This window comes from Limanda limanda, chromosome 4 (assembly GCF_963576545.1).
Source record: "Limanda limanda chromosome 4, fLimLim1.1, whole genome shotgun sequence".
NCBI classification, from domain to species: Eukaryota; Metazoa; Chordata; class Actinopteri; order Pleuronectiformes; family Pleuronectidae; genus Limanda; species Limanda limanda.
In genome coordinates this window covers 3,758,711-3,771,061 of record NC_083639.1, presented here as the reverse complement: position 1 = coordinate 3,771,061, position 12,351 = coordinate 3,758,711, and the positions used below count along the sequence as shown (strand labels likewise).

Sequence of the window (12,351 nt, the reverse complement as noted above, 5' to 3'; positions counted from 1 at the left end):
TTCAATCCCTGAGCAAAGTGAGCGAGACCGACGGGATGAGTTTAACCTGAGTTTCCGAGGTTTGGAAACAAAAGGGAGTGTGTTCAGTGGCAGTGCGTTCAGTAACAGCTGTTTGTAGCATCAACTATAAAAACAGTAACCATGCAATATAACAGTTGGCGTTTCTATTCATAGATGCAAAGAAGTGAGATATGGGCATGTGTCCTGTAGCTTAGGAGTGAAAGTCTGTGGACGTCTTTTATAAAGAACTGTATTGAGGCGACATTCTGAGAAAGATGTCTTCTCCGCGTACCGTCTTTTAAGAACCAGTCATTCATGCACACACACATGAAAAACATTGAATAATACAAAACTTGCATAAAAGTCTTTCTCTCTGTTTCAGTCGCGCTCCAGCTCACACTCACATGCTCACACATACACAGCAAACAAGGTTGAGGTTTTGAGGATTGTCAGACAAAGTGTTGCCCTGATAATCTCTCAGTCGCAGAAGAGTCATGTTGCGGACGTGAAGTTCAACGGTTCAATTTTGGAAGATAACTGTATCCAAGATTCGCAGTTGTCTGTTCAGTCATTCATTCATTCCGCACCCGCTCAGCCAATTCTCCCCAGCACCTGTCACTCACTCGGTCTGGCCTCATTGGCGCTGAGTTGGCCTGAGACTCTCAGACCCACACAGCTGTGTTGTAGTCAAACAAGGGCTGCATTTTGTCCAGACCAGTCTCTGGCTGTCTCCTGTCTAAATAAATCCCTGCAAATGGCTGTTGGCAAAAGTGGGGGAAGTGATGTTGTTGGTTCCTCTCTGCTTCTGCTTGAAGTGGACAGGCCCGGCCTTTGCCCTGCTGTCCGTTCGCCCAGAACGGCAGGTAGAAGCTGCCTTTGGAATTCTTAGGAACCACTTTTTTGGGTCTTTTGAAGAGGTCGTCCTCTGGCTGCTCGGGAGCCATCCAGCCCGGCCTCTCCTTGAGCAGCTTGTCCCTGTCGGGCCGAACGCTGCGCAGGAACTTCTTGAAGATGTTCGTGGTGAGCGAGAACTTCCTGCAGATCTCCTGCGAGCGGCTGAGGCGGAGAGGATGAGCTGGGGTGTCCGGTCTGTCTGCTTCACCATCTGCTGTCCTCTCCTCTCTCCTCTTCCTCCTCTCCTCTTCTTCCACCTCCTCCCTCTCCATCTCGGGCAGGTCCAACCAGTTACCCACTAGGTCGGCGAAGACGTTGTCTCCCAGCACTAGCGGTTGACGGTTGCGGCTGCGGCTCATGAGCGAGGAGGTCCAGTCGCTGGGATCATCTGTGCTGTCCCGGGAGTAGTCGCTGTCTAGTGAAGGGCCCTCCCTGGAGAGGCTGTACAGGATGCCAGGCAGATCCACTCTCTGAGCCTTGGCCTGAGCATGAGCCTGAGCCTGTGGTTGAGGGTAGGGCTCTGGTGGGGGGTTTCCCACCGTTGGTCCGTAGAAGTCCACTTGGGGGGCCATGTATCCTGACCAACGTTTGGGTACTGACTCAAGGTCATTCTCATTTCTTGCTGTTATTAAGTTTCTCTCACCCTCACTCTGCAGACTGGATACGGAAGAAGATGAGGTTCCCATGCTGCTTCTGCTTGGGCCAGCCCTGCTGAAGGTGTTTCTGCTCTCCAGAGACATCCTTGGACTTGACATTGGACTTGGGCTGGGCTCTACTGGCAGGCTCTGGCTAAAGCAGGACACGTTATCCGTTTCTGAAGCTGGAGTTGCTGCAGCTGATGCGTTAGGAGCAGCTGATGGAGCTGGATGTGGCATCCCTCGGTTGATAGCCCGACCTGAGATGTCGAGGTTGTCGAGAGCTGTCTGAACCTGGAGGAGCTTGAGTTCCTGGAGGGCTCCCATCATGGAATTCATCTGAGCGTGGAGGCCATCACCGGCTTCTTTCATGGACAGCTGCGGGGAGACAGAGAGAACAATGATGAGATGAGGGATAGAAATCAGCAAATGTGAACTTGAGCTTAACGATAAAGGAGCTTGTAGAGCTCATCAGTTAAATCATTTGACTCCTGCAGCAGACATCTCATCCATCAAAGATTTATCCCCACTCTTATTCATCGTTTATCTTGGCACCCGCGCAGATTCTAATTACGCACCATTAGCTGACATTATTAGAAGCATTCAAAATGTGTAAATGAGTAGAAGTCACAGTAGATTACATAAATGTTTTTTGTCTTTCGTCCCCCCTCGTGTTTTTCATGCTGCACCTTGTGTTTTAATTATGGGTCATGTGACCTAGTTTTGGATGACAGGCCAGGGTCCCATATGGCCAGCGCATGAGACAGGATCCGACCCGTGGCAGCTGTAAAACAGACGATCGGGTCGCTTCTTCTCTCCCCACTCTTTCTCTTTCAAGTGTTTTTTCCTATCCTTCCACTTGAATTCACTGGAAATTTGCTTTCTCCTCCGAGCTTTTTGTCGTCACTCGTACTTTCCTCTGTGCAGCAGTAATCACACACTCTTTTATCTTCCTCCTCCTCTGCCTCCTCTCTTTCCGCTCTCATCTGTTCAAGAGCCCGCGTCATGTGACCTGACTAACCGTCTCCTCCTGAAGGCAGACAGAAAGCCCAGAGGCAACATCCTGACCTACAACTCGCAGGCCTGAATCCCTGCACACCGTGACCCAGACTTTGACTCTGTGCTCTTAATACAACAGGTTTATCCTCTAACATTCAAAAACGTGCACATTTTTTATGGTAAAAAAAATTAATAAAGAATAAACCTGACAAGAGGCGTACCCCCTTTTTTCCCTTTTCATAAGAAACTGGAGAAAGACGAGCGAAGAACAGTGTCAGGTTGTGAGAGAAACTTGTAAAGCTCATCTAGAGTATAGGATTACAATGTCTTTTCCATATAAATCAGAACAAGCCAGAACATTCACACCACAGCAACTGTCAACTATACACAAATAATATATATATATAAATATATTAATGCAAATATAAGCAACTGTGAGAAGAAACAACAATTTTAATAAAAATAAACTTCCTGGGGGAAAAAAAACTGAAAACCAAGAAATATGAAATTACTCTAAATAAAACCACCACACCTTACCTTCTATGAAGCAGTGGTATAGATGTCCCTGTGTGTCTCTCTGTTGTTGCTAGTGTGCACCTCTAAGGGCCTGTCACCATCTCTCACCTTTCAAACCGAGCAGTCTGCCTGCCCCTATATGTATCCCTCTCCAATCGGGAGACACCGCTGGGTGTGACAGCCAATCAGCGTGGCCCGTCTAGACCATAATCCCCAAATGGCGGCAGGAAGGTGGAAGGGGAGGGGGGGGCGCAGTTTACTCAGGCGGAACGAGACTGAACAATGAGAGGGGAGATAGTGAGAGGGCTGGTGAGAGTCAGCCGGATGAGCAGGGACGGAGGGAGGGAGGGAGGGAGGAAGGGAGGAGGTGGGGGGGATCCCTCGCCATATGTTTAGATGTCGGAGAGAAAACTGTTGATGGATTCAATTATGGATGACACCATAAGAACACATGAGGGGCTGGAGAGATAGGTGTATCACCAGGCTGTGATACTTAATCTTGGGGGAGCAGTGATTGTGTTGCCCCCCCCCCCGGGTGGGAAAAGTAGCTCAGTCTGACAACTGGCAGGATAGCATCGCAAACAAAGAGTCCCATAAGCACCGTGAGAGAAGGTAGGGTTGTTAGAGAACAAGTGCTTTCTGGGAAAATAAACAAATGTTATAGAAAGGTAAATCCTTGAGCTGCATAAAAAAAGGCAAATGTTTACCATTTTCAAAGAAATCAAATATCTTTGTCCAACCTGTGACTGTTGTTCAATGTACAGACTCTTTTGGTAAAATGTTGAATCTTCTGAACCATGAGCATAATTTCCTAGTCTTAGTTTGGGTCTAAAAAAAACCAATAACTTTTATAATATTATTTTTCTATGTCTAAGAGTTTAAATCTTTATTGATTTATATTTGTATCTTAGGAGGCTATACGATATTTTTAATTACAATTGTTCACAGCCCATTGTGATGTCTAAAAACTTCTTTTTTGAACACGCTTAAACTAAAAGTGAGTAAAGCACATATACCTTCACTAAGTTTAGGCCCCAGTCCCCTCATGACATTACATTTAAATTCACTAGATCTGGATTTTCATTTGGATCTGTACCAGATTGAACAAACCTATAACTATCAGTCCCATAAACATGTCTAATATATTTTTTTTATCAAGATCCTTAAATATTTTCTAAGAAATCAACGAAAATGTTAAATGGAAAGTGGAAAAAAAATCTGCAGCCCAATCCAGATCTGAATTAAAATTAAAGGTTTCTTTCTTTCCAAACCCATACAACAGCCTTCCATCAAACCAACAGACTAAATTATTGGCTCATTCACCTCGTTGGCGGAGGTGAATGATAAGAAACAGAAAAGCAGAAAACATTAAATCAAAGAGGCTTGTGTGGGAGAACGTTTGACTTTCTGCTTTGATAAATTGCTTAATTCATCATTTAAATGGCTCACGGCTAATCTTCTTTTTTTTCACTCGCAGGCTATTTAACTTGGCCTGTGCAGAACCGTGACACTTTTCCAATACGCTGCACCATCAACAGTAAACCTCAGGGTTAAAACACTTGGCTCATCAGTAACATAAAGCTGAGTAGGTGCAGGGTGGGGGGGCGTCAATAGCCTCTGAGATTAGATAATAAACCTATCAGTGCACATGCTCGGAACAAAAGAGCTTCCCGGTGGCTCTCCAAATTAGCCGGAGAAGGTACGTGTAATTAGCACAATCAGGTTGTCTCTTGTCGTGGTGCCTTCCAAATATGGCTGACTTCATTAGCTGTAATTGTCTGCACCCTGGGAGAGAGAGGCCGGGGAAAAAAAGGGCATAATTATGGTTTTCTTTGCTGCACATCAAAGGTCAACAAGTCTGAAGCTGGGATGACTTGTGTGTTATCGACACGTCCTCACACACAGAGGCTTCGGGATCATCTGAGGGATTTACCGCACTCTGAGCCGCTGCTGAAATCTGCACCATTTAAGTATTAAATTCGTTTTTGTAATAATATCCCCCCAAACAGACCCTTTTCATGCAGCCTGAGCCCGTACCTGTTTGCACATGCTAACCAAAAAAACGCCCTGATTTAGCGCTTAACGCAAGCTCCTCCCACAGGTTATTTAAAACACACTGAGTTGTTTACTAGCATTTCTATTCTAAGACGACGTTAATAATTCATATTGCCTCCTGGGGGAACAGAGGAACAGTAGTAAACTAAATCCCATTATTGCACCTTTACCCTGCCGACTGACTCCAGGCGCTGCCATTTCAGGGCTGAACTTTGTGGCCCAGATACGTCAACCTTTTCAACCCTGGCTCTGCCTCACGCTCACTGTGTTCAAACTAACATCACCCAGCGGTTTGCAGCTCAGACACAGATTCTGTTCATCCTGAGACGTCTCATTTAACGTGTGAAACAGCCGAGAGCCTCATTAGGACAGAGACGCTGAAATGACACGAGCACCGAGAGGTCTTAACCAAGAGAAAAAGAGGAAAAAATGTCTGTCTGATCAAATTAAATAAGAGAACTGGGCTGACACTGGGGCTCCGGGGGAAAGGCTGCATCATTAACCCAGTCTTTTGAAGTTAAACTAAATCTTTTCCTCTTGAACCAAAGCCTTCAAGGTTTATGGCCATTTAATCCATCAAGCGTGTCTTTCTATAAAAAGATGATTCTAACAAAGCTAGCAAAATGAAAATCTGTTGAATGAATAAAAGAGAGACATACTGGGACTGTCCAACCCCCCTCCCTCCCCCCCTTTAGTTTTTCTTCTTCATATGGTTGCGGTGACGCCAGCCAACCAGACATAATTGCCAATTAAAGAATGAATGCGTCAAAATCAAAGCACAATGGCCGACGGTCTCGACCTGATGCTGAATGGAGGGTTATTAAAAAGTTCTGGACATTTTAATTAAAAGGCAAAAAAAAGAGTTGATTGTTGATTCTTTATTTTATATCCTCGTGTCAAGATCCATCTTGTGTAAAGATGCATCCACAGCCCGTTCAATATGCATGCGAGTGAATTAAATACCACAAAGTATAAATAAATAAATGTCTCTTCTCTGCTGTCTGGTGAGATCCGGCTCTCAACGCTGATATCACCTCCCTCGCATTCGCTAGGAAAAATAAAGTCACTGCGCAAATACGCTGCTCTCACACGTCCACACACATGTCCAGACTCGCCTCGCTTCAGTGAAGTCAGTGTGTCTGTGTGTGTGTGTGTGTGTGTGTGTGTGTGTGTGTGTGTGTGTGTGTGTGTGTGTGTGTGTGTGTGTGTGTGTGTGTGTGTGTGTGTGTGTGTGTGTGTGTGTGTGTGTGTGCATGTTGTGCTCGCTCATGCACATTGGCTGGCTTATTAGGTGGAAAATAAAAATATCTAAAACAAACCGCTGCTCTATTCTGGTGATGAAATGCAGGTTATTCACTGTTGTTGTTTGCCCGTTGCTAGAGGCGGAGAAAACACTGAGGCCAAGGTTATCAGGCCCAAAAGGTCTTCCTGTTTAGAGGGAGCTGGCCAGCAGCAGCAGCAGGAGCAGCGACGTGAACTCCACCCTCCCACCTCCTCCACCCCTAATTAAAAGTGAATGGTGGGCTGTGTGGGTCAAGGACAGGAACAGGGGTCTCTGTCCGGGGGATACAGAGAGGGTTTCTGTGACTTCAGTGCTGGACAGGCCACAGACCGCAGTGCACAGCCACCGGGTCGTGATCAACAGGCCAATAAAGCTGTGCAGCAGCCACTGAGAGAAATGAATTACTGTGCACGAGGCGGTGAAATGCCTCTTTGATGAAAGAGCTTGTGTGGTGAAGCTGTGGTCCTCAGGGTCACGTTCAAGAGCTGAACAAGTGTGAATAATGGTCAAGGAAAGAAAGTGATCGATAACCATAGACATTACAGAATAGACAGAATTTACACTTATTGTTCAATAGGCTGCGTCTAATGACTCTGACTGTCAGACATGTTGAACTGAACAGTATAATGGATCCTCTCAGAGGACTGGATCTAAAGAAACCTCACTGAATCCAGCCATTCTACATCCGTTTAAAACCATATCTCAGAGATACAGTGATATATTTGTGTCAGTGACCTACTGCCAGGCTAAAGACTCCCTGATGACCTTTTGAGAGATGGCAGGTGGTTTAATAGCTCGTTTCCTGCTGAAGCTCATCTACGCCATCACGTAAACGATGCTGCTGTGGGAGACGCAGGATGATAAGGATCCATATCGTCATCTTTGGCAGACGATATTTGGAGACAGTCTGGGACTCGGTCTGTGTTCTTCGCTGCTGTAAATCTTCTCTGAAAGCACTAATTGTCAGATTGATACTTGATAACGCAGCAGTTGACGTCAGCACCTTGCGTTTGGGCAAAGTGTTCGGCCAGTTCTGCAGTTGTAGCGTCTTATGTGACGTTCCTTTTGCAGATACTTGCAGATACTGTAAAATCACAATGTGTGTGATTGCTGTGCAGCATGAGTTAATACAGTCTATACAGGTCAATGTGTCTGTGCGGCTATAAAACATTGTATTGGCAAACTCATGCTGTGTGAAAATTATTTATCAAGTTTATTATTGAGCTGTTCAGCTTGGAATCCAGAGGGTTTTGTAGTTCAGGCTTTATTTAAGTACACAATCCTCATCACTATATTGAATAAAGTGAGAGGTTGTTGGATATGATGAAATCATCCAAATCTTCAGTTTTCTACTCCACAGTGTATTGCCTTTCAGCTCGTTGTTTTGTTATTCAGTTTTATTTATGTGTTTCCAGTCACTACAGGCACCAAATGTGACAATGTTATCAACCAGAGTGGGTGGAGACCAAAGTGGAGATAAATTGAGAGTGAAAATGATCTTGCATATGCAGATGGTCAGAAAAACAACCACAACCTAAAGTTACTGTGATTACTGAGTAAAACAGAATCTGTATAACACGATCATTACACTAGTTTGGAAATATTCTGTTTACAGCATGTTCCACTGCCTGAAAGTGGCCCAACACTCACTTAACTTTTCCAATATTGGATGTAAAACATTTCCAGATTCTTTTACCCTCAAACAAAACAGAAACCTTGAAACAAAAGGTAATTTAAAGAACCCTAGGAAGCCACAATATTGACCTAAACCCCAGTGAGAGCAGCACCCATGAGAAATGAATCTCATATTTTACCTCAGTGAAGGCAAACAGAGGATAAACGAACCAGCAGGGGCCACATGTGTGGTCACGGCAACGGACTAAACCACTCTGTTGTGTTTAGAAACAATATATCCCAAAATAAATCTGCTCTTTGTGTCGTCTCGGGCAGTGATTTCATTTTCCATTGTGTGAACCGCGATACAACAGCTTATGTGCACGTTGCCACAATGAAAAAGAAGCTTTGCAAGAGGTTTGTGGCTCCATCACCCACGCTGAAACCCCACAGCTGCCACTGAGAGTCGGGCCAAGTTTAGCCGAGGGGAAGGAAGGGCAGGTTGGAGAACAGGAGACGTGAGGGACGCACAAAACAAACGAGCCTCAAGTCAAACCACCGCTCTGTGTTGTGTACACTTTTTCTGATCTCGTGCCATAAAAGCACCAAAGAAAATTCCACGTTGACTCACTGACTAACTTCTCGGCGTGTTTTCTCAGATATGCTGACCTCAGGTCTGTCGTCTTTGGTGTTGAATTCCACGATGACAGACGAAAAGGCCTCAGGTGTGAAAGGGATAAAAGAGGGTGATGCTTGTAAAATCAGTTTCGTCAGTGACGATATGAAAAGCTCTGATTTATGCTTCAGTGTCTGGAATGACGCTGCTGAGCAGGTGTGAAACCTGCATTTAGCGAAGGTGAGTCAGCGGCAAGTCAGTGTTTGTACCTCCGACACGAAGCCGGCAGGAAAGACTTTGTCCGTCCGTCTGTACGAATAATGAGTCACGCATGAGCCAAGACATATTTCACTGTGGCCATTATACACACAAACCTCAGGATTTCTATGGTAAAGGAACGAATGTGGAGGCTAACAGCCTGTTGAGAAACTGTCTTCAGCTAAAGGAAGATGAAAAACGATGCAGAATTCCTGACCCTGAAAACGAATCGGTCAGGTTTGAGTTTTAGTGTCACTGCTGCGTCGGATGTGGTCAGCAGAAAGGAGAAATAGCCCGGAGATCTTGTCAGGTCAAGGGTCAAATGTTCAAGCGTGACCTAACACTACACCACACACACACACTAGACCCCCCACCCCCCACTCACACACATATCTCTCCAACCGCTCAGACCCCCTACACACTATTCTCACTTTCATAAAGCACTGCTATTCTTTTAAAGCTGATGGTGCATTTGGTTTTTAGCGGCGTCTAGTGTGAGTTTACAGATGTATTTTACTTTTGCGCAGTCTTTGAATGCCACACTCGCATCTTTATAATACTATAAACACTGAAACACATAAAAGAAAAACATCATGTACACTTTCACTTCTCAAACACAACACAAGATTTGACACTTTGGTTTCAGTAAAATCACCCTAAAGAAAATTATCCTAAAAAGTGACGTTGGTCTGATTTGACTGTCACCACTGATCGGTCGAGGCAAAAAAAAAACCTGTTCTGAAAGAAAATGCAAAACTTAAACATAGCGTCAGGCTGAATAATAAAGAAGTAAAATGAAGTGGCAGCTCGGGCACTTAGTCGTGCTACTTGAGAAATGGACTCGAGCATCACGTCCGTGTAAATCTCCGTCACAGTGGCAGCGTGGTAACGTAGTGAAGTCAAATCAAGCTGCACTCCAGCTGCTTCATGGTGCACGACAAGGTCAGTTTGATAAAAATTAAAGGAGACTTGATATTGATATTGGGAAAATGCTCAAAAATGTCTAAAACACATGAATTACAATCTGATTTCCTGTTGTTTAAGGTTTGTGTGATCAGTCTAAATGGTCCAGAATATACAAAACAACGGCTTGAGTCCTTTTAGTACTACAATTTAGTCTTTGAATCATAGTTTCAAGTGATACTGAAGAGCCCCTCGACTCATCCTAGCAGCTGCAAGTCAGTTATCAGATGTTTGTGATGTCTGTGCTGCAGATGGAGCCGGTTTACCCGATCTCCACTGAGCACTGGATGAGACTCAGTGCAAAGAAAAGTGACAACCTTGGCTTAGACACCCTTCGTTTTCTGAACGACAGATTGCATCCCACATGGTCCCGGGCAGGGGGAGACGGCCTCGGCTGTTTAGAACCATGGCATCTGCTCACTGCTCCTCCTGACTGATCCCCGGCGTGGCACCACACTCTTTTCTATTATGTTACCAAACTGTGATTTGGCAGCTACAACGCAACACGTCTGCCTGGCATCATCGTCCGCTCCCCTGGAATCGTCACGAGTGCCACTTCACAGACGTGTGGCTAATTTGGAGCCGTGAATCAAGAAGTCACAGAGCAGATTATGTAGCAAAACACGCCGCCGTGCGATGATGCTTTTTCTGTGGCTATGGATAGAAAGAGGGAGGAAAAGGGAATCTGTGGCTGCTTTGAAGATGGTTCCAAATGAAATCTGTGCCAGTCAAAGGCTCCTTTGAAAATGGGTCTATACAACGTGTCCCTGCCAAATGATTTGGGTGCACGGTGCAGCAGCAGCCTCCAGATTTAGTTTTTACATTTCAAAGAGGGGGATGAGGTGAGGAGTGGGAATCTAAAATTGCCACCATCAAACCAATGTGTTTATCACGGGGGGGAACGAGATGTGAGCACATTAGAGGAGGGAGACTGACAAATTCATTTGGGGCAGAATAATGTGATGAAACTCTTGAGTGGCTGTTTCACTCTCTCTCCGGTGGCAGCCAAGAGCTCACATCTACTGCAACACATGATTTATATCAACTACAACAAACCTCAACAATATGTGGATCTACTTTAGGAAGCTGTACAGCCAGACTCAAACAGCACAGTTTAGTAGAGGAAGAGCTCATTAAGCTTAAAACATCTGCCCCAGATGTGTGGAGGAGGAGGGGGAGGAGCGGGAGGATACTGAATGTGCACATGTCTCTGGTCCAAAGCTGGAGATTAATGCGATTAAAACATCCGATGTAAACCCCCCCAGCTGAGAGTACAACTGTGATACAGTCAGGAACATGGAAGAATCTAATGAAAAGGAAAATGCAAAGAAAACGACTCATCTGATATGAGAGTGAAATGTATATTTAATGATTGAATGCATTTTTGTGTCCGTGCGCCCTGACGCGTGCCAATTTACCCTAAAACATCTGCAGATCATTTAACAACAGACGTTAATAAAGTGGTTAATCATATTGTTGATATATTAATAAAAGTGGATTTAATAGAAACATACCACTTCTTGCTTCAGTCGCCTCAGACACGCGTCCATGTTTTTGCTCTCTGGCTTGGAGAGCTGCTGCTGTTCCATCTCTCTGATTTCTGCCCTGGTTGAAAACAGGAGGACTTCAGATGGAACGCGTCGCCAGGCTCAGCTCGAGCATCCCCGATGTGTGGAAGCTTCCTCTCGGGCAGAAAGAACAAATCTGAAACAGCGAAGAAACCACGAGCCCGCAGTTGGAGATGCGCAAATCCTGCTGAGGAATGCGCGCTCGGCTCGTAATGACGCAAAAGGCTGGAATAAATAAAAACAAGCTCCTGATGACGAAAACGTGTTTACTCCAAAAAAAAAATGATAATGTGCTCCTTGTTGTGGCTGCGTCCACAGACTGGGTCCGTGTGTGTGTGTGTGTGAGTCAGTGGCTTGTGTCAGTCTGCCTGTGTGTGTGGGTTCCTCTGCTGTTTTCTCATTCAAGACGAGCGCTTACGTTGCCCATATCCAATTTCCTCCAATGAGCAGAGCTTCTCGGGACAGACCACACCGGATCCCATTCCAACCAGGACGAAAACGTGGATGCATCATTTTTTTGTCTGGAAGGAGCAGATTTGTGCACACGCAGCTTCTAAAGATTTCCCCATAATGTATAAAGAGAAAGTCTGACACAGCTGGAATTTAAAACTCAAACATCAAACAGTTTGGGCTTTTAAAAAGAGCATAAAGAATTAAAGTCAAATGTTCTGTTCTGTAAGTCACACTGAAGAAGAATGGCTTCAACACGAGGGAGGAAGTTTATGGAGGATGTTTCTAAATGAAGACAGATGTGTCCCGAGGAGCCATGGGGACAGTTTCCTTCTCTGCTGAGGCCACAGAGGAAACACCTGAGCCACAGGCTTTTGTTGTGTGACCCGGATATAAAACGTTATTAGCCACGGAAGGAAGCGTCGCATATATACAAGATGGAAGATGTTTACTTCTCCCTCACTCCGAAAACAGATTTAAGATTTCTGAGAGGTTTGTGTG

The 12,351-nt window shown here is 45.1% G+C and overlaps 1 protein-coding gene across 1 annotated transcript; it reads right to left on the bottom strand.

Annotated features, from left to right (window-relative positions):
• Positions 1-662: 662 nt before the first annotated feature.
• inka2 (inka box actin regulator 2) lies at positions 663-11,421 on the bottom strand. Its single transcript, XM_061068958.1, has 2 exons — positions 11,347-11,421; positions 663-1,907 (listed from the first exon to the last, which is right to left on the bottom strand). The coding sequence occupies exons 1-2, from the start codon at positions 11,419-11,421 to the stop codon at positions 663-665; spliced, it is 1,320 nt and encodes a 439-aa protein (XP_060924941.1).
• Positions 11,422-12,351: the final 930 nt, after the last annotated feature.

What these genes read in the sequence shown, in the direction of transcription:
- inka2 (XM_061068958.1), bottom strand. Translation starts at nt 11,421, where the DNA reads ATGGAACAGCAGCAGCTCTCCAAGCCAGAGAGCAAAAACATGGACGCG. An exon ending in GGCGACTGAAGCAAGAAGTG is followed by an intron (nt 1,908 to 11,346) that starts GTATGTTTCTAT and finishes GTCTCCCCGCAG; the next exon opens with CTGTCCATGAAAGAAGCCGG.